The 25798-nt window shown below is 38.2% G+C and overlaps 2 protein-coding genes across 6 annotated transcripts in view; both read right to left on the bottom strand.

Moving 5' to 3' along the window:
* Window positions 1–6346, bottom strand: part of CEP192 (centrosomal protein 192) — a 135270-nt gene extending 128924 nt beyond the window's left edge. For 2 of the 4 annotated variants that reach the window (XM_047698551.1, XM_047698552.1), the window contains exons 1-2: window positions 5540–6346; window positions 4721–4891 (exon numbers count right to left, since the gene is read on the bottom strand). In XM_047698551.1, coding sequence (XP_047554507.1) covers window positions 4721–4891; window positions 5540–6000 — 632 coding nt within the window. In that variant the 5' untranslated portion in view covers window positions 6001–6346. The remainder of the gene's footprint in view (window positions 1–4720; window positions 4892–5539) is intronic. The other 2 variants (XM_047698554.1, XM_047698553.1) reach the window with 2 other exon arrangements.
* A 3094-nt stretch (window positions 6347–9440) lies between these two features.
* Window positions 9441–25798, bottom strand: part of SEH1L (SEH1 like nucleoporin) — a 28825-nt gene continuing 12467 nt past the window's right edge. Inside the window, exons 4-9 of one of the 2 annotated variants that reach the window (XM_047698558.1) lie at window positions 24272–24483; window positions 20311–20409; window positions 15568–15708; window positions 14458–14615; window positions 12923–13073; window positions 9441–10239 (exon numbers count right to left, since the gene is read on the bottom strand). In XM_047698558.1, coding sequence (XP_047554514.1) covers window positions 10044–10239; window positions 12923–13073; window positions 14458–14615; window positions 15568–15708; window positions 20311–20409; window positions 24272–24483 — 957 coding nt within the window. In that variant the 3' untranslated portion in view covers window positions 9441–10043. Of the gene's footprint in view, window positions 10240–10382; window positions 11872–12922; window positions 13074–14457; window positions 14616–15567; window positions 15709–20310; window positions 20410–24271; window positions 24484–25798 lie in introns of those variants that run through there. The other variant, XM_047698559.1, reaches the window with a different exon arrangement.

The raw sequence follows: 25798 nt of genomic DNA, 5'->3' as shown, positions 1-25798 counted from the left end.
GTGAAGTATCCAGGTTCCCGTGCAAAGCTCACCTCTCTACCTGCACTTGATCCCACCCGTCACCAGTGCAGTGACAACCACTCCAGCAACTACCCTCCTCCTATCTGTCATCAAAACTTCTCTGTGCAGCCATTCCTACCAGCATGCTGTTATTTCCTCATCTTTTAAAAGTTTTCCCCTGTCTCATACCCTGTTGTCCCCCTGCAGCTGTACCACTTCTATCTACCCTCCCTTTACCACATACTCCTCCAAAAGGAATCACTACCGCCATCTGTTTCCACTTCTGTCATCTCCTAGACCCATGCCAAGCTGGCTCTTATCCTACTGCCCCATCAAAACACTTGCCAACATCACCACTGAGCTCCCTGTTGCCAAACCCATAACCCCACAGTCAATTTTCAGTCCCATCTTCTCTGACCTAACAATATGGGATTTGTACTCCTTCCTTGAAGAAATCCTTTCTTCACCGGTTTTCAAGACACAGCTGTCTGGGTTCTCCAGTCTCACCGGCTGCTTCTTTTCCTTCTCCTTGACTGGTTCCTCCTCATCTCCTGGACTGCCATACAGTAAAGGTGTGAGGGGTTGCTCCTGGATCCCTTCCACCTACCCAACCTCTCTAGGTGACTGCCCTCAGTTTCAGAGTTTTAAATACAATATGAAATTTATATCTCCAGCCTGGACCTCTCCCCTGAACCTGAGATATGCAACTACCAACTAGACATTTCCACTTAGTTTTATCTAACAGGCACCTAAACCTGAAGTTTGATTCCATCTCCTTCCAACCCACTCAAAAAATCCTGCTTTTAGAACTTCCCCACGGAGAAAATGACAAATCCATCCTCTACCTGCTCAAACCAAAAACCTTAGTGATTACTAACCACCACCTCCAACCCCTCAACATACACACACACCCAAAAAGCAATCCCTAGGCAAATCCCAATGTCTTTACCTAATAATATATAGAACCTGCCATTTTCTCACTATCTCCACTTGGTCAAGCCACCACCACCTCCTGCATGGATACTCACTACAAGACACTTTATATTATATAACACTTTATATTTACATAACTATCTCCCCCCCCTCCATTCTTCCTTCCCTAGTCTATTCTCCATACACTGAAATTATCCCTGCTAAGTTAGTCAAATACTGCCACTCCTTAGCTCAAAACCCTCCACTGGTTTCCCATCTCATTCAGACTTAATACCTACAATGGCCAAATGAGGGCTGGATAATCTGATCTCATTCTCTACCACTCTCCCTTGCTTTTGCTCCATCCTCACCATCCTAACCTCCCCGCTGTCCCCACGACTTGCCAGGGCTCCAGCTTCAGGGACTGTGCCCTGGCTCTAACCTCTGTTCAGCACACTGATGCCCCACATGACCTCACATCTTGCTCCTTCACTTTTCTCAGGTTTTTGGTAAAAGTCCACTTATCTGTCTGGTCTCCCTCACCAATCTTCTTCTTCAACTCCAAGCTTTCTTTTTTTTCTGGTGCTGACCACCATCCAGCATGTTATATAATTCACCTATTTAATTAATTTTTTTCCTCCACATTAGAATGTAAGCTCCATGAGGGCAGGGACTTGGAGTATTTTACTACTGAGTTTCTACTTAAAGCAGTGCCTTGCCCAGAGTAATTCTCAATAAATCTGTTGAATGTCCTCAAATTATTTCAATACAGAGCAAATTTAGTACCAACTATCATATAAGCACCCTTCTCTCAGATCATGTCCCAGCATTTTCCTTTCTTTTTTGTTTCTACTTCCTTTTCTTGATTTCTATAAACATGTTCAAAATGATCCCACTGTAGGATGGAGGAGGTAGGAAACCTGTTCCCATCCTTCATTTGTGCTTCCTGCCACCACCTTCTCACCTCCCCTTCACAGACAAGTGTCTTAGAAGAATCCAAACCATAACTTCTATATCTCAATGACATCTTCTTCCTCCACCTATTCCTTACACGGTAGGGATACCCAGGATTCTGACCTCAGATTTTGTTATACAGCGTACATCTTATACTCTTAGGTAGGGATCTCAAACTCAAATGCTTTTAGGCACTAATACTGTCAGACAACAGTACTGTAAGATGAGATCAATTAGAAGTTATAGACCCCACCTGAACTAATTTCAATTTGGTAAGAAACACTACTGCCAAATAAAACAGATCTACTGGTGAAACCCATTCCGGAGGGCAAAACAGGTCTATGTCCCAAACAGACCCTAAATCGTTCCATATCTTTCTATGTCTGCTACCACCACCTTATTGTGCTGCAAAGCCTCCCAACTGGTCTCCATGTTTCTATTCTTGCCACCCTACAGTTAAATATCCACATGGCAACCAAATGCACTATTAAGTACAAACCAGGTACCACGCCCCTATTGAACACTTCAGGGAGACACCCCTGAGGCTCATGACACACCACATACTGGTGTCTCCGTTCCTGTAACATCCAAGCCCCATCTCTACCTTGGGGGCCTAGAGTACTCTGCTAAATCTCTGCACCAACTAGCTTCTTCCTAACATTCACCTGAATTTAAACGTCACCTTATAAGAGAGGTGATTCATCATCATTAATCCAATGTAGCCCCACTGTCCCTCACAATTGTTTTAATTTCATCCAGCACTTATCACTACTTTTATACTTTTCTTCCCCCACTAAAAAGATTGCTCTCTGAGAGCACAGGCCTTGCCAATCTGTCCATCACTCTTACCTAACACCTATAACAATACCTAACACATATTTACGAAATATTTATGAAATGAATGATTAACATCTTCAATATCTTTGACTTTATAATTTTTTAAGGAAACACTTATGACATTGGTTTCTTTCGCTCTTTTTTTCTCTTAAATGTGCATTTGTTTTTAACATTTTATGCATTTATTTGATAGAGACACAGAGAGGGAACATAAGCAAGGGGAGTGGGAGAGAGAGAAGCAGCCTTCCCACCAAGCAGGGAGCCGGATGCAGGGCTTGATCCCAGGACCCCAGAACCATGACCTGAGCCGAAGGCATTCACTTAACGACTGAGCCACCCAGGAGCCCCTCTCTCACTCTTTTTTTTTAAAGTAGGCTCCGTTCCCAGTGTGGAGCCCAGGGCCTGAACTCATGACCTGAGATCAATATCTGAGCTGAGATTAAGAGTCAGACACTTAACCAGCTGAGACATCCAGAGGCCCCAACATCTTCAACTTTAGATTATCAGTATCTTGGGGACATTTCAATCTTGTACACCCATATGCTCCCAGTAATTGATATAGAGCTGGGAATACAAAATGAACAAAAGAAAAGAGTTGAAAGAAATAATCTATACTCCCTAGCTATCTAGCTGACATATGGTGTCTACTCTATTATCAATTAATGCACTAAGTATTTTATATACAATCCTCTAATCCGTGCATCAGATCTGCAAGATAGCTATCATCCCTATTGTTGAAGAAACTGAGGCCAAGAGAGGGAATTATGAGGATTTTCCAGGCCACATAGCATGAATGGGAGCAGAGGATTCACAGACAGGCAAGTGGCCCCAGAGTAGTCTTTCGTTTGCACTAATGCCATCTTCCTCATTTTCAAATCACCTCAGCTCTCTATCCTGAGCTCTAGACTCCCACTTCCAAATGGCTCACCCCAACACCCTCTCAAGTGTGCAAAGTTAACAAACATAAAACCAAACTCGTTTTTTTTTCTCTCTTTGGTTTGACCTATGTTACCCCTATTCTCCTGCTATACAAGCCAGACACTTGGGACCATTTCTCTCGTTCTCTTGGTTATCAAATTCTAATGCCTCTACTCAAAATAGATCTCTAAAACGGAGATTCACTTCTATATTCCCAACACCCTACCACTTTTTAATCTAAACTATTGCATAAGTCTTCCAAGTAGCCTGCCTTCCCACGTCCAATCTTGTAATCACTAAGTTATTCATTCATTTATAAACATGTAAACCACATTAAAATATATCCCAAATTCTTTAAGGATTAGTCTCTATTTAGAGTCAAATCCAAGAAAATTCAGATATTAAGCAAGTATCGTTCATGCAACAATCATTACCAAGTGCAAACCATGAAACACACTCTACTTATCTCTGGAAATACAAAAATAAAGCTGCTCCTCTTCACGGAGTTGATGACGCTCATCAATTATAATCACTTATGCTCCCAATTAATTATGACAGTGTTAAGGGTGGGGATGAAGCTTGGCTATGGGTGCAGGGGTAATAGAAGCCAGTGGAAAATTCCTCGAGATGTAATCCAATACCTAATCTCTCGTTTCCAGAAAGGATTACACTTGTTTAAACCATCCATGGATATACCACATTCCTAAAGTTCTCCTAGAAGGAAAAATTCCCTAAATTCCCTCTATATTGCATTATCCACCCCTCCTCCATCACCTAAAGTGAAGAAAATATAACATTACCTTTTCTTTTACTATATCTGAACTAAGTAGCCATCTTTGGAATAGCTCTTGCTATTTTCTTAAAGTAGAGACCTCAAATTTTCACAGTTGAATTGACTAATATTTAACTGCTTTAATTACATTTCTGGGTATGTAAAATACCATTTACTGTAGTCATTAATTGGAAGTCTACACATACAATTAAACACATTCAAAAGCATATGCTGTCAAGCTTCCCTAACATTCATCATTTACTCTTGGTGTTCTAAGAAATAATCTGTAATTAGGCAGCATTTAATATATTACTTTTCAAAGCTTACCGTAAACTTTGATCACAAAACTGAAATTCGGTGAAAAAAATGATTTTGGAGCAGTAAAAACTCCAGTCGAATGACCTCAAAATGGTAACAGCAAACGGAAATACTTTCATAAAAACAGCTGTTCTCCAAAAGACTGCTTCGAAAGGGACCTCATGTTTTACTAAACAAAGTCTGTAATTAAGAGAGATCAAAAGTATAGTGATATTAAACACTGTCTTCTTTCATGGTTTGTTTTTTGTTTGTTTTCATAAAGAAATCAGATGTAAGGAATGTAGTAAAGGTACTGGGAGTAAATGAGAACGCGGCCTAGCAGAAACCAAAACAAAAAGTGAATACCAGGGTGACACTAGCAGACCCCTCTACATTTAGTTAACAACCTTCCTTCGTGGGTCAGTTTTGGACAAAAAAGAGAAACAGAACCGCCTATCACGACACACATGAAGCAAACACCGGGTCAAGAGCACTTTGCAACAAGAAACTCCAAACCAAAGCGCAAGGCGTGTTGGTCCCTAGAAGTCAGGAAGTGATAGAGGGTGGGGGGCTACCAGGATGTTATCCCCAAAATCAAAACCCGTTTCCTTAAAAGCCAATCTCTCAGAGGCGCCCAATTAAACTCACTGAGCGGAATTCTGCGTGGCGGCCGGAGCAAGGCCATCAGACCCTAGGCCGGCGCCCCGCAGTCCCTGGCCCGGAGCCTGCGCCCCGCGCCCGACCCTGGCCCAACCGCTACTGCCCCATCCGCCCGGCAGCCGAAATGCCTGCGGAAAGCGGGTTCGCGTGCCCCCTGCCGAACCACAGTCAAGACACAAGGGTCCCCTCCTCACCAAGCCCGCGACTCCAGCTGCGGGAGCCGAGAGTTGGTCAGAAAGGTCCAGGGGAGGGGGCGTCCCGGTGTCTCTGTAAATGCGCGTGCGCAAGAAGCACCCCCCCCACCCCTCGGCCACCCGGACTGGCCGTACAGCGCGCCCCTGAGGTTTACGTCTGTTCGCGGCACGAGAAACGGGGCGGGGACTCGGAGCTGGCCTTGCATTGGACAGCAACGAGGGACGGGGTGGGCAGGAGGCCGACGATTGGGCGAAGACCGCTAGTCCCTGAATTTGAAGCGAGGAAACCGCGCTCCGCAGGTCCGGAGGAGGAGCTCTGTATTCGGAAGGGTTGGGTGCACTGTGAAAGTCCTTCCCCCAAAAACTGAGCCGAACGCAACATAATGAAGGCCTTGGCCAACTCGGGGGTGGGGGGGGGGTACTGCTTACCGAATTCAGTCTGGAACCCCAAAACATCGTCACTCACTTTATACTTCCGGTGAACAAGTCATCTGATACTACCCTGAGTTTAGAACTGTGTCATTTTTTTGTCGTTTTACAAGAGCAGATGCAGACCTTTTCTACCATGCGGATCTTTTCTACCACTGCTTGGCAGACACTGAAATGTGTCATCATTTGCCTTATGTTCTAAACCGCAATAAAGCTTCAATTGGGAAATCATTTTTCAGGATCCAAGCTTCATGATAGTTCTCTACACTCTTTGTGACGGAGTAAGGCTGCTTGAGGGTGGAAAGAGCTGAGGAGACAGAATTCATCCCTAATTACTCCCTACGTTTTCCTGTTCTCCTTAGGCCACAAATGCCACCACTGCTTTACTACTATACTGAAACCAGAGGTAATTCAATTTCATGCCTTTTACTTTCCTTCATCTCAAAATTTCTTCCATACTGTCTGAGAAAGAGTCCCTCTTTTCCAAAGCTAGCTAACTTCATTCATGCAAATTATTTAATGTTTAAGATGCAACAGCACACTTGGGGGAGAAAATGAAAAAGTTGAGCTTAACAGTCCCTACTCCTAATGTTAGCCTGTTGGGGAATGACATGTTTATTTGATCACTTTACTTTTCTGTGTCCTCTAAAACACTGCTCAATTATCATTCCTGGATACCTTCTCTACTGGTACCTGCCTTTAGAAACGCTGCATCTTTCCACCTAAAACCAACTCACCCTTCCTTGATTCTGTTTTATCACCTTAAGACCATTCTGTTTCTCCTACCCTTAACCTTACCTTCACTTTCACACCTTATAGCCATTCATGCTATGATATCTGGTTTGGTCCTGAGTCTTCTTTCAACACTTATTTTATTAGGACTAGCCTCCTGTCAAACTCAGTTGATGTCTCTGCAATTCTGCCATTTTTTTTCTTGAAACCCTCCAGCTTTGACATTTGCAAACTCTAATTACCCCTATTCTACCTTTGTCCACACTCAATGAACAAAGGTAAGTGGAGAAAATCTCAAGGTTTTCTGAATCCAGAAAAATAAACCTACTAGCTTTAGAACTAAAAGGATGCTATTTGACTGTAATGAGCAATCCTGTTTCACAAAGTATCTTAACTACTGTCTACACCACGAGCATACATTGGAGGTGAACTACTGGAATGTGTCTATTCGTTCACCCTGTATCCTTGTACCCAACTCAATAAATGTCTTTCTTCCATAAAATCAAGTGACCAAAGCTCTCCCCACAACATCCTGCAACCTGGTGGAACTCTAATGACAAGGATCCAAAGTATCTGCAAGCAAGAGAGCGGAGACTGATACCAGCCTGCCAAAATCTCAATTTTGGTTCTCACTTCCTAGCTGTGCAGCCTTGGACAAAGAGCTTTAACCTTCCAATTTCCTTACAGGTAAAATGGGGTACTTAGAGCACTTGCCTCAGAGATTTGTTGTGAGATTAGTTAATTCACATGAAGTATCTAGAAGAGCACTGACACAAGGACGTACTCAACAAATACTAGCTATTATCCAAACTTACTTGCCAAATTAAGAGGCACACAACTCCCAATGATTTCAAATCTCCTTAGACACTGGGTAGATCTTTTTGTTTTGTTTTGTTTTCAAATTAAATTCAATTAATTAACATATGCACTATTAGTTTCAGAGGTAGAGTTCAGTGATTCATCAGTCTTCTATAATATTCAGTGCTCACTGCATCACATGCCCTCCTTAATGTCCATCACCCAGGACCCTGGGTAGATCTTGCAGAAGTCTCAGGGCTAGGGATGCCTCCCAGGAATTAGAAGTCATGTTTATCCAGTTAAGAAAAGGCAGTCATCTCCCATAGTTCTCCTCTACCAACTGCTTTGTGGCAAATCTCAGCCACAGATATACAAAGCCGCATACAATGTGACCACAAAGTTTGATTCTAAATTAATCTCCCATGAGCTCCCCAAATGGACCTCACATCAGACTAATGCTTATAACTTGTTGCCCAAATAACCCATCCTCTCTTACCGCTGGGTCATCACCTCAGAACTCCTACCCTCCTCTGCTTCAACTACTCCACCTGTTGAATACCCTCCCACATTGCTTCCAAACCTGGTCAGACCAAGTAAATCACTTTCTGTGTTTCGACCTTTATGATGAAACCGAATCCTGGTTACTTTCTGTAAATTCTGTAAAAGGCTTCTCCCACTAGAATAACTTTGTGTGCAGACTACATTTTGTTTTTTGTTTTGTTTTATGTATCAGCACAGTGTCTGGCACGTAAAAGCTGCTTGATATTCATTAAATTGGAGAATCTGTCTCATTTCATTTGCCCATTCTAACCCCATGCACCTCTACAACTGAAATCTCAAAGACATGAATTTTTAATTCTTAGCTAGATTCAGCCTTAAGTTAGACCCCTTGCTTTGAACACAAACAAAGCTAGCAAGTCTAAAGCCCTTTAACAGAAGGAAGACCTCTGAGAATTATTTGGAAAAGGCTCTTCTCCATAGATTGAAATGCTAAAATGCTAACTTTATGGAAAAAACACTTTAATCAGTCAGCACAAAACTCAAATATTCCTTATGTTGAAATTACTCTCTTATTAGCTCTTTATCCCTTGCAGGTTAAGAAGTTTCAAGGGTATGACACTATACAAAGGAAAGGTGTCTTTGAAAATTAGATAAATTATATGGTTATAACAATTGTACCTACATGTGATTAACTGAGACACATATGAAATGCTATTCAAATTACACCTTCTCTAGTCCTAAAGAAAAGTTAAATCCTTGGCAATTCTTAAGAAAACTGAACTAAAAAGAATATTACTAGTCTCATAGTTTTAATCACTTTATCATAATTATTGTCAATTATTTTCTGATTTCAAATTTTAAAAGTATTAAAAAATAATATAATGTGTAATTAGATTGGAATTCAACATCTGTCAGTTGTAGATGTTAGTCTACATATTGACTTTCTACCTTCTAAATAAATGTCATGCTCATCTCCCAATTTTTTATTGTTTGGGTTTTTTCTTTTTTTTTTTTTCAACGTACTATTATAAGGAGATACAAGCGTTATCATCTATCAAATAGAATAGAGTTGACCCCTGAACAACTAGGGCTTAGGTGGTGCCAATGCACCCGCATAGTTGAAAATCTGGGCTTAACCTTGTACTCCCCAAAAAACTTAATAGCCTATAGTTGAGAGAAGCTTTACCAGTAACATGAACAGTCAATTAACACCTACTTTGTATGTTATACAAACTAATGTTTTCTTATAATAAAGTATGCTAGAGAAAAGAAGTATTAAGAAAATCATAAAGATAAGAAAGTACATTTACAGTACTAAACTGCCTTTATTGGGGGAAGGAACCATCAACCTATGTATAAGTGCATCAGTGCAGTTCAAACCCATGTTGTTCAAGGGCCAGCTGTACATTCTCTTTTCATAAGGCAAGAGATTCATATCTTTTAAAATATATTTTATTAAATAATCTACTTGGAGAATAATTACAAAAGCTTTAAACAATAATTCCAAGTAGTAAAAGGCAATTTCTTTAAAAAAAAAAAAAAAGACCCAACAGTCCATTATTTTGTTTTGCTGCTTTATACACAGGAATGATTTATTTTACAAACTAGTTGGTTGCAACAACAGCCTGTAAAATGTAAAACATTTCTTAGTACGTCTCAAAGGCAAAGTGAACTTTATGGTAATCCTTTCACACGAACCAGAATGACAAACCATAAGAAAACTAACACCATAACAGTTCAAAATAAAACTTACAGAATAGGCACTTTGAAATTGAAATCAGCTACTGTAACTCACAGTTCATGTTACTTGTACTTATCTCATTTCATCAAAGGTTATCAACCAGTGAGGCAAATGTTCCTTTGATGCAGAAGCACAAACACATTTAGATTCAAAACACTGTGTTCTGGTTGTAATACATGCAAGACAGACCCTAAGTTAGAAAAATCTTCTAAAAGAAAATGAAGAAAAACAAAAAGCAGCCAGGAATGAAAGCATTTACAAGCACTTGAATAAGGCCTTTAAGTGTTAAATCAGTGTTTTAAACCCCTTCATTCTCAGGTAAGGGATTAAGAGGCCGAGAGAGAGATCGTCTGCGAGGGTGAGGATACTGGAGGTTGGCAGTGTCAGCATCGCAAGAGTGCTCTACCAGAGGAGGAGGAGGAGGAGGAAGGAGCTGGGCATAACTGGACCATCTCGATCCAGCCCGTGGGGAATCCAGAGGGGGAAAGAAATACCTGAAACAATGAAGACAGGAACAAAACACCAAAACAAAACAAAAACAACAGAAAAAAAAAAAAAAAAAGAAAAAAAAAAAAACAGAAGAAAAAGAGAAAAGTAGTAAATACAAAGAGAACCAAAGAGGAGAAAACACATGCTGAAAAAAAAAGCTTTAGTATATTCATGCCAAAACTAACAGAACATAATCGCAAAAATCAAGACCCTTACTCAAATCAAGCTTGCTTAAGCAAGTATAGAAACTTGAAAGAAAGAAATACAATCTGTTAAACTTAAAATGTTAAAAAAATTATCAGTACGAATGTTACAAAAAAAGACATTTTATAATTTAAAACATTTTCTAATCTTTCATATTTGATGCTATCCTGTAAATTTACAAATCTAATAAGCTTTTTCTTTATTTTAAGCAATGCTTCGATTGTAGTAGCAGCAGGCACAGGTTTTTTAGTGCATACATGACACTGAGAACCAATCCAAATATACTTTCATATAGTATGGCCAGCTATTGCAATATACTTCTGAAGAAATACAATCTTTGAAAATACTTAGGTGCTTTTCTGCAAAAACCTTAAATAGTACAAAATTTTGTTAAGCAAAAGAGCTCAAAGAATATGTCCTTGTTGTTATTCTGCCATTTTATAACTTACCCGTAATACTTAAGCATTTTAGCAAAGACTTATAGTTTTATCATTAAGGTCAGAGTTCTAGAGAATATGAACTAAATGAAGCAGCCAACTAAATTAAATTCCTGAGACTTGGAATGTGGAGGTTAACATGCATGCACAATTTTAGCAAATTTTTAACTGCTCCTCTTACGGTAGGCTTCCAAATTTTGAAGAAAAACTTAAGCCATGGAATCATACCATAAAAAAAATATACAAGCACATATTAGAAACGTTAAGCTCTTTAGTGAGTATGAACTGAAAATTTACAAAGATGTCTTCATTTTACTACCAAATTATAAAATGAAGCAATACCAAATGTTTAATTTGGCCGCAAACTGTACAGTCAAATCACTTTCATTTTACTACTACTTCTCTCACTCCTTTACTAATATTTTTTAAATATTACAAAGAAATGACAGAGTTGTACTAAATAATACCATGTGTAAACCAATTCTACAAAAGGTAAACAAATTAGCACTCAAAACAATCTTTATGAAAAATATTTATTCAACCTTCAAATTATAAAAATTCATCATTTTAGCCTACTGTTTTAGAAAACAAAAGAGGTAAGTCTATTTTCTCCAAATGGAACAAAGTGATATTCACCCTCCTCCCAACTGCTTATAAGGATAGGAACAATCCTTTGAATTTTAAAACCCATGTTAGTTTCAGGACCATTTCAAAAAATTGTTTTGGTGACAACGTCTCAACAAAAAGCCTCTCCATTTATATTTCAAAAGCTTCAAATAGCGTCAGTAAACGGCTAGTACAAAAAAAATGATATACACTGGATTTTTAAAGGCCTTTTGGATTGCGTTTAGTAGTAAGCAGGCTGCTGGTGTATCTCGGGAGAGGTCAAACGGCGCTGGGGAAGGGGAAAAGGAGCTCGCTCTCCGTTCCTGTGTGCATGCAACAAGCAGCAAAACAGCAAAGTTACTCCAGTTAGCTGGTACTCAGCTGTGCTTTCTGTTAAAGGACACAATACAAATGGAGAAGGGAAAAATGCATCACAGATCTAACACACACGGTTATTGGCACAATAAGAATACAGACCGAAACTTCAAAGCTCTTTACGATATATGCAGTAACAGAGAGCAACCACAAACCAGGTTTGTTTGTTTTTTTTTAATTAACGGTAGAATCCTTTGTTTCATGAAATATTCTTCATAATCTGGTTATTTTCGGTGGTAACCTGAAATTGTCTTCATGCAAATACTTAAATCTCAAAAGATTTAAGGACTTTTTTTTTAAAATATAACAATATAAAATTAGTTGAAATTTTAAATAGAATTCTGTTATTTAAGATGACAACAGGATAACCACAGGACAATTTGTTAAGGCTGTGCTTTGAAGTTTCCTGAATTGTATTCCAAATTATTCACAAAGGCATATTAAAATAACTTTATCTTACCAATTCACATATTTGAAATTTGAATATAAAAACAAAGGATGACTCTTGAGATCACATCAAACATTGTTTAAGATAAACAAGAATCTAAAATATGTTAAAAATTCTAAAAATCAAGAAATCAGAATTTACCATTTCCTCTTAAATATCCATTAAAGTTTTAAACACACACCAAAAAACCACATCTAACTCACTCTCTTCTACAAAGCCTTTGGTTAATGCAGTTTATTTAAAATTTCAGCGTGACCTAATTCAAAGGCTGCACTACTACCACTAACATACTCATGTTCAGTTAGGACTAAAAAAAATCCTCGGCATTATGCCAGATTTACTCTTCATCTGACTTTAGAAGCAAAGTAAAATCTTAAAGTTATAAATATTTCTGACAGACCACTAAATTTCAGAATATAGTTTAGTTTAAAGGTTAACAATCTACCTATAAATATGGCCACATAAGCTAAACACAGAGCTAACAAAGTGAAATTTTTTCTACTTATGTATGAATTTCTTCATTCAATCTTAAAATCCACAAAATCACAGACTTATAGTATGCCTACCAGAATGATTTAAAAAGGAGATAATTTCTAGTTTTCCCACAAAACAGCCTACCTGCCAGAAGAAGATCCATTTAATGAATTTTGAAGATTTGGGATATTTGAACCTAGGGAAGGATTTGAGTTTCCCTGCTGAGAATTCCCATTGACAGGGCTCCCATTACCTTTCAAAATACCAGTACACTTCCAATTGTCCATATAATTAGCTGAAAAGAAAATGGTCAAATACATTAACATGACTAACAGCTGTACTCAAGGGCACAAATTTGTGGTCAAGTCCTTTAACTATAATTAAAAAAACAAGAAGAAATAACTATAATAAAAAAACTATAACATATCTCTCAAGATATATTACAGACATGTTTAAAATGAAATACATATATCTCAATTTTAACAATTATTTTGTAAAGTTTTATAAGAACTAATTTAAAAAACAAAATTTTTATCATTCTCCTTCCTTATAAGATAAATATTAACAAAGACTATTCTCTAATTTACCACATTAACATTTTACTATCAAAATAAATTCTTCAAGTTCAGGAAAATGAATTTCAATCACATGTATATGGAGGGTAATGGAGTTGTCCTCTTAGTTATGCAAGTATAGATCATGTGGGTACCTAATGTCCTCAGAGATGGATGTAAGTAACAAACCTTTAGGGTTTGAGTGGCTTACCCAACATGGCCTAATTCTCTGAATGCAAAACAGACTGCTGGAGACACCGGGTCCAGGAAACTCAAGTTAGGGAGCCTGCTGGAGTGGAACTGTGTGGTCCTGACTAAAGCCCAGAGGCATGAAAAGGAAGCAAAGCCCTTGATATCAAATGACACTGAGGAAATTGAGGTCTGGGCTGGTTCTACCACAGCCTAGAACTGGCAATGGGAGACTCAGTCAAACTGCATTTTGAGAAACGGTAACTGCTCAAGGTACACGAACTAAGCTTAAGTTTGGATCCTAAAAGTGGGATACCACCAACTAGAGTGGTAAAAAGACCAAAGACCCCTCCACCCAGTGGATAAACTTCCATGGAAAAGTGCAGACCATGCTGCAGCAACCAGTGAGCACTGAGTTGCTAGACGGAATTCTCAGCATGGCACAAGAAACTTTCAGAATCAGTGGCCGGAAGCTTCAACTTCTGAGAGCTGCAGACAGCAAGTGGGGTAGATACTGGGTTTTGTCCTATGAAGGGCTGGTTGGCTGAAAGCAATTATTTAACAGGAGATGTCTGTAGTCCTATCCTGAGTTTGTAGAGCAGTCACACAGATTACAAATATAGCAAATGGTATCTTTTGCAGATACCGCATAATATAGCAAACAGTATCTTATACCACTTATTCTGTTACAATTACTTTTAGTTTTAAAAGTTGCTTTTTTCCACATGGAAACTTAAAAAACAATTCAATCAGTCCTAACTGCCATGAACTAAATAAATGGATGGAGGTTCAATATAACACAAATTAATGTTAAGACATCAATTTAAGTAACTGTAGAAAGATAATTTTTTCCAAAGTATTTCTGAATTTACACATTTCTAATTAAAAATTCTGATGTACCAACACAGAGCAACAATTCCTTCATTAAAATCTTACCTTTCCACAATCTCACACAGCCATCATCTCCTGAAGATGCTAGCACTGTTCCTGTTATATTCCAACTCACTCGCCAGACCTGGGAATTATGATTATCAAACTGAGCCACTATATGGATTTCAAATTTTGTTGGTCCACCAGAGGAAGTAAGTTCTTTCCTATTAATAAAAAAATTTCCCTAAGAAATGCTGATTAAAGATTTTATACACACACACACACACACAGAGTTCTAATTTTTAAAATACAAATGGTCTCACGTACTATATTATTTTTACCATATTACATTATAAAACTGTGCAAATCCATAACCACCACCTTTCTTCCCACACCCCTCCAACCTTAAGTCATTGAGAGCTGGGCCATGTCGCTTTCATTTGACTCCCCAGCACCTGGTATGATCCTACCACGTAAGTATTATTCAGTAATTATTTCATGAAAGAAAGGAACAGGAGTGCCTGGGTGGCTCAGTCAGTTAAGCGTCCAACTCTTGATTTCAGCCCAGGTCATTATCTCAGAGTTGCAAGATTAAGCCTCATGGCTTCTCTGAGGTGGGCTTGGAGCATGCTTAAGATTATCTCTCTCCCTCTTCCTCTGCTCCTCCGGGCCCCCCACCACCCACTCTCTCTCTTAAAAAAAAAAAAAAAAAAAAGAGGATTCCCCCACACAAAACTGAGAAATAAAATACATAACAATTTTAAAAGGAAAGCTGTAGGAAGGAAAGAATAGAAGGGGGAAAGGAAAGAAAAAGGAAAAGAACTGAAACACAATTCCAAAACTAAAGATTAAACAGATTATTCACAAGAATGTCTCAGTGCTAATTTAATTTTCCTAAGTAAACTCCCACCTCTCATTTGTTCAAACATTTACAGAGTACCAATTATATTCAGAGGATCCAAATCATCATATCAGCCTAAAGAAAATGCAATTAAGAAAACATAAATCTCCTGTCTTTATTCCATTCCCCAACCCCAAAACTCATATATTTGTAGATAAAATGTTCAATAAAGAATCCATTCTTCAGTTCACAGTTGCCACTTCACTCTTCTCCATGGAAGAAAATAATAATAAGTTAAGAACAGTTTTAAATTAGTAATTGCTTCAAAACCTCACCTCACAGGCTTTAATGTAAAAATCCTCACATCTTTGGTTGCTATGGCCAGAATATGGAAAGATCTTCCCAAGTTTGGAGCAAAGGCAATGTCATGCACAGGGTCTGTGACTGTCATGAGGGTTTCAGCTTTTGCATATTTCCTAATGAAAAACCAATTCAGATAAAAATTTCAGAAATGAAAATTTTTAAAAATCCACACTGAAGCAGTGTTTACCTCAGAGTATACAATATGGCCAAGGCCTAACCCCAGAAACAGAAATGTGACCTAATTTAGAAAAAGGATCTTTGCATATATAATTAAGAATCTCAGGATAAGATCATCCTGGATCATTTGCATAAAAGACAGAAAAGGAGAAACAGACAGAGAAGGCAGCATCTGAAGACAGAGGGAGAAAATGAACTTATGCAGCCACATGCCAAGGACCTCCCAAAGCCACCAGAGGAAGACGAGGAAGGACTGTAGAGGAAGCACGCCCTGACCACACCTTGATTTCAGATTTCTGGCCTCTGGAACTGGGAGAATAAATCTCTGTTTTAAGCCATTAGTTTCTAGTAATTTGTTATGGCAACCCTAGTAAACTAATAAAGCCGCCTGGGTTCCTTTCTTTGACTTCATAAGTTTAGCTTAGAACAGTTTAAAAAAACTTGAATTATTAAATGAGATCCTGATTTATTAGCCATTAATATCTAATTCCAAGAAAAGAGTAATTCAATTCCTAAGTACTTGAGTATAAATTGAAAAATGAACCTGATAACACCAAGAATGGAATTTTAGTGGGGATAAAGGAAGCTATACCAAAGTCTACTTCATCCCTACAATTCTATTTCTCTATCTGCAAACAGAGAAGAAAACAATGAAGGAGACAACAGATTAAGAGTCTCCTATTCCATTTTTCTATGTCATCAATTGAATATCAGGAACAGAAGTGAAGCACAGAACCCTGAGTATAACAGAGGAGTCAGAGAGAGGCACCTACCTTACCCTCCTCTGAAATACTAGTGTTCTCAACATTCTATGCTTAGCCTTCTTTTCACCCCAACATTTTTCTCAAATGTCTCCAAGCCAGGACATGCCTCATTGTTTTTTCCTTAACCTCTCCTCACCCTATATTGCTCACCCTGAGTAATCTAATCCACAGCCTTGCTGCTTCTACTCTCCTACTCCTGACTTCTGTTTGATATTAGACAAATCATTTTACCTTGCTGATCTGTTTCTTCATTTATAAAATGGTGCTAATATAAGCTACCTACCCTACTCATAAGATGATTGTTAGAATCTGAATTTCATAAAATATGTGAGAATGCCTTATATAAAGGCAGGCACTTACATCACTATGAAGACCAGGTCTTTCTTAATATTTTCTCTCACCAAAGAAATAAAAATATCCAATACTGGTTAATTTGACAAATGTCTCCTGTGTACTAAATGGTGTTATTACTTACAGGAAGATCAACTAGGTATTCATCACTGCATGCTACATAGTCCACTATCACTCTATGTTAACATGTTTAATCTATATAAGAACCTTTGAACAACTCTTGCTTCAAAGAACCAGACCAAAAAAATCCAAAAATGGGTGAACTTAAAGGTCTGATAACTTCCTAAGTCAATCCCTCACACACTCACACACAGACACCTTTACCTACCCAATGCCACTTCCTGGTCATATGTAGAAAATACCAGGCCTTACTGTTTGACTCCCTTGCATCTAAAGCATGGTAAGTAACCCAATTCTGGCCAGGGGACCCAGTGAAAAAGCCTGCTAAGATGCTTTCAGAAAATATTTTCTCTCCCTAATATAAGGAAATATGAAAGCAAATGCCCTTCTTTGTATTTCCATGTGAAAACCTAGAAAGGCTCTTGTGATCTAAGAGGGAGCTGTCACCACACACTAAGTATGACAGCAAAAAAAAAAAAAAAAGGAAAATACCAAGGCCACTGCACCAAGTGAGCTGCTTAACTGACCCCAGAACTGCTCTGCTGCCAAGCTCCTTGTTATAGGAGATAATGCAGGAAATCCGGCTCCTAATCTAGATTCCTTCTACTAGCTAAGAGATTCATTCCGTTATCTTTATCACCGAATTCGTTGAAGTTTTAGGCTCTTTTCTATCTGCCCTGTATTTTCTTTCAGAACTAACTAGAAGTTCTTATCCCTTTATTCAAATATTATTTATGAAGTACTTTTCATTCTCCTATGTTTTAGAAATGGTCCCCCTATTAAATTTTCAATTTATGCCTCCAAACTCATTCTGTTCAGCTAAGGCTGAAAGAAATTACTTTAACAATATTAACTCTTCATGAAGCCTCTTTAAAATATGCTATTAGGGGTACCCGGGTGGCTCAGTCAGTTAAGCGTCCAACTCTTGGTTTTGGTTTAAGTCATGATTTCTGCCATGGCATTGGGCCCTGCATCAGACTCCATGCTCAGCAGAGAGTCTGCTTGGGATTCTCTTCCTCTACCCCTCCCCTGTCATGCATGTGCACGCTCTCTCATCTCAAATACATCTTTTTAAAAAATGTTTATAGGGCGGGGAGTGGGGGGTTAGGGATAGGGTTATGGACATTGGGGAAGGTATGTGCTATGGTGAGTGCTATGAAATGTGTAAGCCTGATGATTCACAGACCTGTACCCCTGGGGCAAATAATACATTATATGTTAATCACAAAAAATGTTTATAGGGCATCTGGGTGGCTCAGTAGGTTAAGTGTCTACATTCGGCTCAGGTCATGATCCCAGCACATCAGGCTCCTTGCTCGGTGGGGAGCCTGCTTCTCCCTCTGCCTCTCATGAATAAACAAATAAAATCTTTTAAGAAATGTTTATTAAAAAAAAACAATGTGCTACTAATATTGTTCATAGCTTTAGTAGCTTAAAAGGTTACAAAAGCCTCAAAAGTTCTAGAGGAAAGTTCCTATAATCTAGAACTATGCTGGCCAATACTGCAACCACTAGCCACATGTGCCTATCTAAATTTAAATTTCTAAAAATAAACAAATGCAGTTCTGCCGCTGTAGTAGCACATTCTGAGCTTCCACAGCTGCATGTGGCTAGTGGCCACTACGTTAGCTGGTACAGGCATGGGGCAGTTCCATCAGCACAGCAAGTTCTACTGGACAACACTGTGTAAGCAGAGACTCTCTGAAGAAATCAATAATCTGGGAAGTTAGAGAGCTGGTATAAGAACTCTGCAAAAACCCTAGTAACATTCTGAATTGCAGAGCCCAGAGGAATTAGTGGTTCCCCCCTTAGCCAGTCTTGCTTCTCACAGTTTGTTACCCACGATCAAACTGCCATCCAGAAGATGATCCTCCTGATACACCATCAGAAGGTCAGCAGTAGCCTAACGCTACGTCACAGGTGTACACCATTCCCCTTCCTCCATCTCATCACATTATCATCTCACATCATCACAGGAAGAAGTGTGAGTCCAACACAGTAAGATATTTTGAGAAAGACTACATTCATATAATTTTTATGTACAGTGTATTATTTCAATTTTTACATGTTACTACTAGCTACTATTGTTAATCTCATACTCTGCCTAACTTATAAACTTTATCATAGGTATGTATGTATAGAAAAAAATAGAGTATATACAATTTCATACTATTTCAGGTTTCAGAGAGCCATTGGGGGGTCTTGGAACATATCCCCTACAGATAAGGGGAAAACTCTAGTTGTTCTTTTCTGCTTCTGGCCCTGCCCAATATCTGGTTCCTCGACTCAAGACTGTTGTCTAGCACATGTGAAGCCCACTTGATCAACTGATGTGTGCTCTCTTTCCCTGTAAGACTCTGAATACACCTCTTTACAGCTTGAAGAGGTGTTGCAAGTATCACAACATGATCCAACATAAATTTTCCATCATGTGCTGCTATACTCTACTCAAATCTGTCTTATTTCCAGATGTCCTTATTTCAAGAAATTACATACCATCCATTGAACTATTAAGCCAGAACCTTGAAAGTCATCTCAAAAACTTCCCACATTCTTCACCTTCTACATCCAGTCATCAGATCCTATAGATACCATTTAATTTATTCTCCAACTGCCTACTTCTCTCCATCCCCATTGCCACTACTCTATCCCAAAGCCACTACAATCTCCCACCTCAACCTCTGCCCTCAAAAATACTTTCCATACCTATGGAAGAGTTAAACTACAATGCAAGCCCATCATTCCCCAACTCAAAAATCTTTCAATGGCTTCTCATTTCCCATAAAATAAAATCTAAACATGGAACACTAGGTCTCACAGATCTAAGCTTTATTTCTTACCACACTCCTTTTTGCCTATTACATTTCAACTACAATAAAAATATATTGGTTCTCTCTTGTTCACGTACCTTATCATTTGTAGTTTTCTCCATTTGGAACATTTTGCCCTCTTTGGCTAACTTTTACTCATCCCATAAGTTCTGTCTGGAGAACCTTCCTGGCCCTCTCCCGCTTAGGTATAGTAAACCCTTAACACCCCAATTCTCCCAGTTTATAAAATTCATCATCACTTTAATATTTTTGTTTGTTTTCCCAGTGAGATGGTACATACTGGAAAATCAGTCACCTTCTCCTCTATACCATTTAATTTTATATTATCAGAGCCTAGCACAGAACTTGGCATAGCACAGGAATTAGTAAATAGGTAATGAATCATGCATAATTCAATGAATGGATAAAGAAATAACATTTTTAAAAATTAAATGCAATTTGGGACACTAATTAAAACCAAAGCAGTACTCACCTGGTATTTTCATTATACTCGAAAATCTGAACCTTGGCCATTGCATTTGGACTACTGTCATCACTTCCTACAGCTATCATGGGGGAATGAGCACGAGAGCTAGAAATGAAAAGTAAAAACTTTTTTACATAATTATCAAGTTAATATACATCTAATTCAGAGAATTAGAAAAACCTGACATCAAACAGCTCTACAACCCACAAATAAGCATGTCACTACCATGACTAGATCCCTGCCATACATCTGACACAGCCACACCTTGGAAAGGTATGTCCTTGAGAATGCTCAACATGGGGACAAATGATACCATCCTTTTGCTAATAGACAGTAATTCTTGGGGCGTCTAGTAACTCAAGGGTAAGCAACAGACTCATGATTTTTGGCTCGGGTCACGAGATCGAGCCCCATGTCGGGCTCTGCACTCATCACTGAGTCTGCTTGAGATTCTCTCTCTCCTTCTCTCTCTGTCCCTCCTCCTGCTTGTGCACAATCTCTTTCGTGTGTGCTCTCTAAAATAAATAAATGATTTAAAAAAAAAAAAAAAAAGTAGCTCTTCTCCCAAAAGGTTTCAAGCATTCAGTAGAGTTAAAAAAAAAAAAAAAAAAAAGACAGCCAGGAGTTCTTAGAATTTTTCTTCCTGAAAGATTTGGTCATTAACTATAAAATGAAAAGTAATCCTATGGCAACCAATTCACGGCAAAAGGATTTTTTTTAATTATTATTATTTTTTTTATTAATTTTTTTTTATTTTTTATAAACATATATTTTTATCCCCAGGGGTACAGGTCTGTGAATCGCCAGGTTTACACACTTCACAGCACTCACCATAGCACATACCCTCCCCAATGCTGGCAAAAGGATTTTAAGTGCTTTGTACAAAAAGAAGAAACCCTGACAGAAGGAAGAAAAGCAGAAAAAGATCAGCCCTCAAGAAGGCATGCTCCCCACATGTCATTCTCTTCTCTAGATTCATTTGTGGTCAACTTCATTTTTAAAAAGGCAAAAGAGGGGCGCCTGGGTGGCTCAGTGGGTTAAAGCCTCGGCCTTCAGCTCAGGTCATGATCCCAGGGTCCTGGGATCGAGCCCTGCATGGGGCTCACTGCTCTGCAGGTAGCCTGCTTCCTCCTCTCTCTCTGCCTGCTTCTCTGCCTACTTGAGATCTCTGTCTGTCAAATAAATAAATAAAATCTTTTTAAAATAAATAAATAAATAAAGTCTGTTAAAAAGGCAAAAGATAATAAAAGCATGACCTCTACTGAAGTGAATTCTAGGTTGAATTTTTTTTTTAATTTCTGTGCCTAGTTACCTCAATACTGATTTCCTTTGCCTCCCTCATCCAGATTAAGTAATATCCCTATGAGCATGACTCCTTAAACCTCTGACCTTGTCATCTGCCAACCTCATAAAGCTGAAAACAGAATGTAGTAATTAAAAAAAAAAAAAGTTTAGTTCTTTAATAGACCTTTACAGCACTCTAAAAGTGGCAGAGAGAGGGACAAGAAGAAACAAAAATTAAGGTGCTCCATCCCCAAAGTGAAGTCCTCCTGAAATTCAGGGGTACCCCAGCCCACCAGTTCCTTTGGTTTATACTCCCTACAAGGAAATTTTGCCAACACACTCTACCTACTCAGTTGGAACTCAGCCAAGCCCTAGGTAAAAGAGTGTGCTACTAAGAAAACAGAGCACCTAACAGTAGAAAAATACCAATACCGGTTCCTAGTTATAAATACTACTCCCTTGTTCGTAACTACAAAAAAACAAGCAAAGACTAACACACAAGGGAACCAAGATGCATGAAAATGAAGACCAAGGTATACAAATGATCTCTGAGAAAGTAGATACAGCCAATCCTTATCATTTGCAGGTTCTTTATTTGTAAACTGGCCTGCTTACTAAAATTTTTTGTAACCCCCAAAATCCAATACTTGGGGCTTTCACGGTCAACTCATGACATGTCTGGAGCGGCTCTGCAAAAAATGAATCATCCGACCTACATGTTCCATGCTGAGGTCAAACAAGGTAAGGTTCTGCCTTCTTATTTCAGCTCTCACACTGAAAACAAGTGTTGCACTCTATCTACCACCATGCTTTTTGCATTTTTGTGGTGGGTTGGTGATTTCTTTTTTTAAAATGGTCCCCAAACATGGTACTGAAGTACAGTCTAGTGTTTCTAAGCTTAGCAAAAAGGCTATGATATACCTTATGGAGAAAATACTGTATTAGATAAGCTTTGTTAAGGCATGATTTTTAAGGCTGTTGGCAGAGTTCAATGTTAATGAATCAGCAACGTATGCTAAATAAGGTATCTTTAAACACAAACACTCATAAAATAAGGTTAAGTATTTATTAGTTGACAAAAATGTGATCAAAGGCTCATGGGAAACCAATCCCATATCTCCCCAAGGAGTAAAATACTCAGTTGTCCCCTTGCCAGTTATAAGCAACGTAACAAAATATTAGAAAACAGGTGAATGAGAGGTATAAGCAAAATAAGCTAATTTGTTTAAAAAAAAAAAAGAGGTGAGTCCATATTTAATCTAAAAATTGACAAATCACTAAGTTGAAAATGGATACATTATCTGAAATTCTGATAATTACCAATATAACTAAAAAACCATCATCGACATTCCCACAAATAAGATCTCTCTAACCAGGTGGCTCCGCTGGTGAAGCATGCAACTCTTGACCTCAGGGTTGTAAGTTCGGCTCCACGTTGGAGGTAGGAATTACTTAAAATCTTAACCCCCCCCCCCCAAAAAAAGGGGAGATATCTATCTACTCATACCTTGAGAAATGGAAAGCTTTTGTAAATGTACTAAATTTATCTTTCTTATAGTGAGTATAGGTACTGTTTAAAGCTAACATAGCAAGAACCTGAGGCATAAGTAAATCATTTATAAATATAATAGCAACTGGGGTTCCAGGCTGGCTCAGTTGGGAGAGCATGCAACTCTTGATTTTGGGGCTGTGGGTTCAAGCCCCATGCTGGGTGTAGAAATTACTTAAAAACAAAATCCTTAAAAAAAATTTTTTTAATTAAAAAAATACAATAGCAACTGGCAGAATTAAAATCTAAAATCAGAACTATGGAGGGCATTTTTAGCAGGTAGGGGAACTTTTAACCTTTCATTTTCTTTTCTTCTTAAAGATTTTACTTATTTGAGAGAGAAAGCAAGACCGTGGTGGGGGCACCAACCAGGTGCCCATGAAATTTTTTCTCTACCAAGTAATTCATTACTCTTTTAATTTTTAAAAATAACTTAATAGAAAGCAACTATGAGGAGCACCTGGGTGGCTCAGTTGCTTAAGGGTCTGTCTTTGGGTCAGATCACGATTCCAGGATCCTGGGATCGATCCCAATGTCAGGCTCCCTGCTCAGCAAGAGTATGCTTCTTTCTCTCTCTCTCTGCCCCTCCCACCCACTCATGCTCTCTCTCATAAATAAATAAAATCTTAAAAAAAAAAAAAAGCAACTATGATATGGTATAGCAGTTAAAAAAAACAATGTAAGACTAGATATATATACTAATACACTGGGAAATACCCACAGTATATTTGTAAATGAAAAAAGCAAATTTCAAGTAAGGAGAATATATGTCTGTACATGTCTGTGTGTTCTGATCTACCTTTACAGGATAGTTTATGTGCTTGTTTTCCTATATTTGTGTATTTAAAAACACATTGAGTATTCATTTGTATATTCATGGAAAAGGCCCAGAAGTTGTACACCCAAATATTTACAATGGCTGGCTTCTTCTATGTAATAAAAATAGGGGACAAGAGACCTAACAGGGTGAGGGCAGATTAAAGAGAATTTTTATTCTACATAACATGTATTTTTAAAAATAATAAACATGACTAAGAAAATATTTTAAGGAAATTAACCCATCAAATGCTTAGCTTAAAAATTACTAATTTGCTTTACTAGGATTGTATTATCAGATTTTCTGTGTAAGCTTACCTTGAAGGGTTCCAAGAAATACAACTACAGCTTAGCTTACATGAAATCTCGTGCTGCAGAGACCACTGGCTGAGATTCATAACATCTGGCGCCTCATATATTCTTACTATACCATCTGCCGAACAGGTTGCTAACATAAGGCCCATATGTTTAGGAGCAAATTTCACATCGGTAACAGATGTTCTGCTATCCACTAGAGTTGTCCTCTTAACCTGAAAAAAAAATTATTTACATACAAAAAGGAAGGATGGTAGAGTAGAAAGAACATGGGTTCTAAAATCCCACTGCCATTTTACTAGGTATATAACCTTGAATAAGTTATTTAAAAACCACCTGGGTCTCAATTTCCTCCACAGCAAAATACCACATACACAGCTGGCAATCCGTAACAAATTAGTGACCTATAATTAATTATTCCCTTTAAGGTAGAAAAAAAGTTTGCCTTAGAAAGTCTAACTTTATTAAGAGTGCAAGGACTCTCCCATAAGCAGACCAGTCACTAAACTACAAACTGTTTGAATTTTAATATAGGTAGTTTTGTTTTGCACAGTATGCTGCAAGCAGTAAATTACATGAATTAAGATTCTTTAACAGTAAAATGAAAAGCATGCAACTTCTTCCTTTAAACATAAATGCCAGTTAGCCCTACTTGGATCACCACCAACCACTTTAAGAGAAGGCGTTTACTAGAGACCAAGAGAATGGTACAAAGCTGGCATTGTGATAATTAGAGAATGCCAACAGAGCATGTTCAAGCTACTTTCTGGCATCTAGATTTCTGACTGAAAATATCAACAAAATTTAGAAATCAGCACTTTATTGTCTATGGTTACTAAAATACATCTTAAGAAGTCTCAATAATAGAAAAAGAGCACATAAAACTCCAAAGATTATATCCTTGCAAACATCTATGAACACCACTGAATAATCAATACCAATACAACTGCTGAAATATTAAAAGCATTAATGACAGCTGATTTAACTAAATACAAATAAATATACAGATATCCCCTACTTTTCAAAGGTTTATGTTACAGCACTTTGCTTTTACAAAGACCTACTTTAGTACCTTTCTTGCTAACCAAAAGAAATCTGAAGATCAGGACCCCTGCTTTTGCGACAAGAGAAAATAGCATTGTCATTTGTTTTACAAGTCTTTAGAGGCAGCGAGCACCCTCATGTATAAGAATGGCACCACCCAGCTCCTTCCCTGGGACCTACACAGCATCTCAGCATCAAGCCTCAAGAGCTTTGAACTGTGTCTATAAGCAACTGTGCTTTATCTTGATTTATGTTGTGCTAACATTAGCAAAGTGTGTCTTAAGGCATCAGAAAAGCCTAAAAGAGGTTATTTTTTGGCTCAGGAACACTCAAAAATTCTTCCATGTAAGTTAGTGCTAACTGATTCTCTACTTTATGGCCGTTTCAGCTTACAAAGGTTTTCCTAAGTATGTTCTACATTCATATAATGGGGGAAACCTTTACCTCTAAGTTCAAACAAAAATCTTTTCTATGCCACCACTCCTC

The sequence above is a fragment of the Lutra lutra genome, chromosome 12 (genome assembly GCF_902655055.1).
Source record: "Lutra lutra chromosome 12, mLutLut1.2, whole genome shotgun sequence".
NCBI classification, from domain to species: Eukaryota; Metazoa; Chordata; class Mammalia; order Carnivora; family Mustelidae; genus Lutra; species Lutra lutra.
The sequence above is the reverse complement of the archived record's forward strand: the minus strand, read 5'-3'. Positions and strand labels throughout refer to the sequence as shown.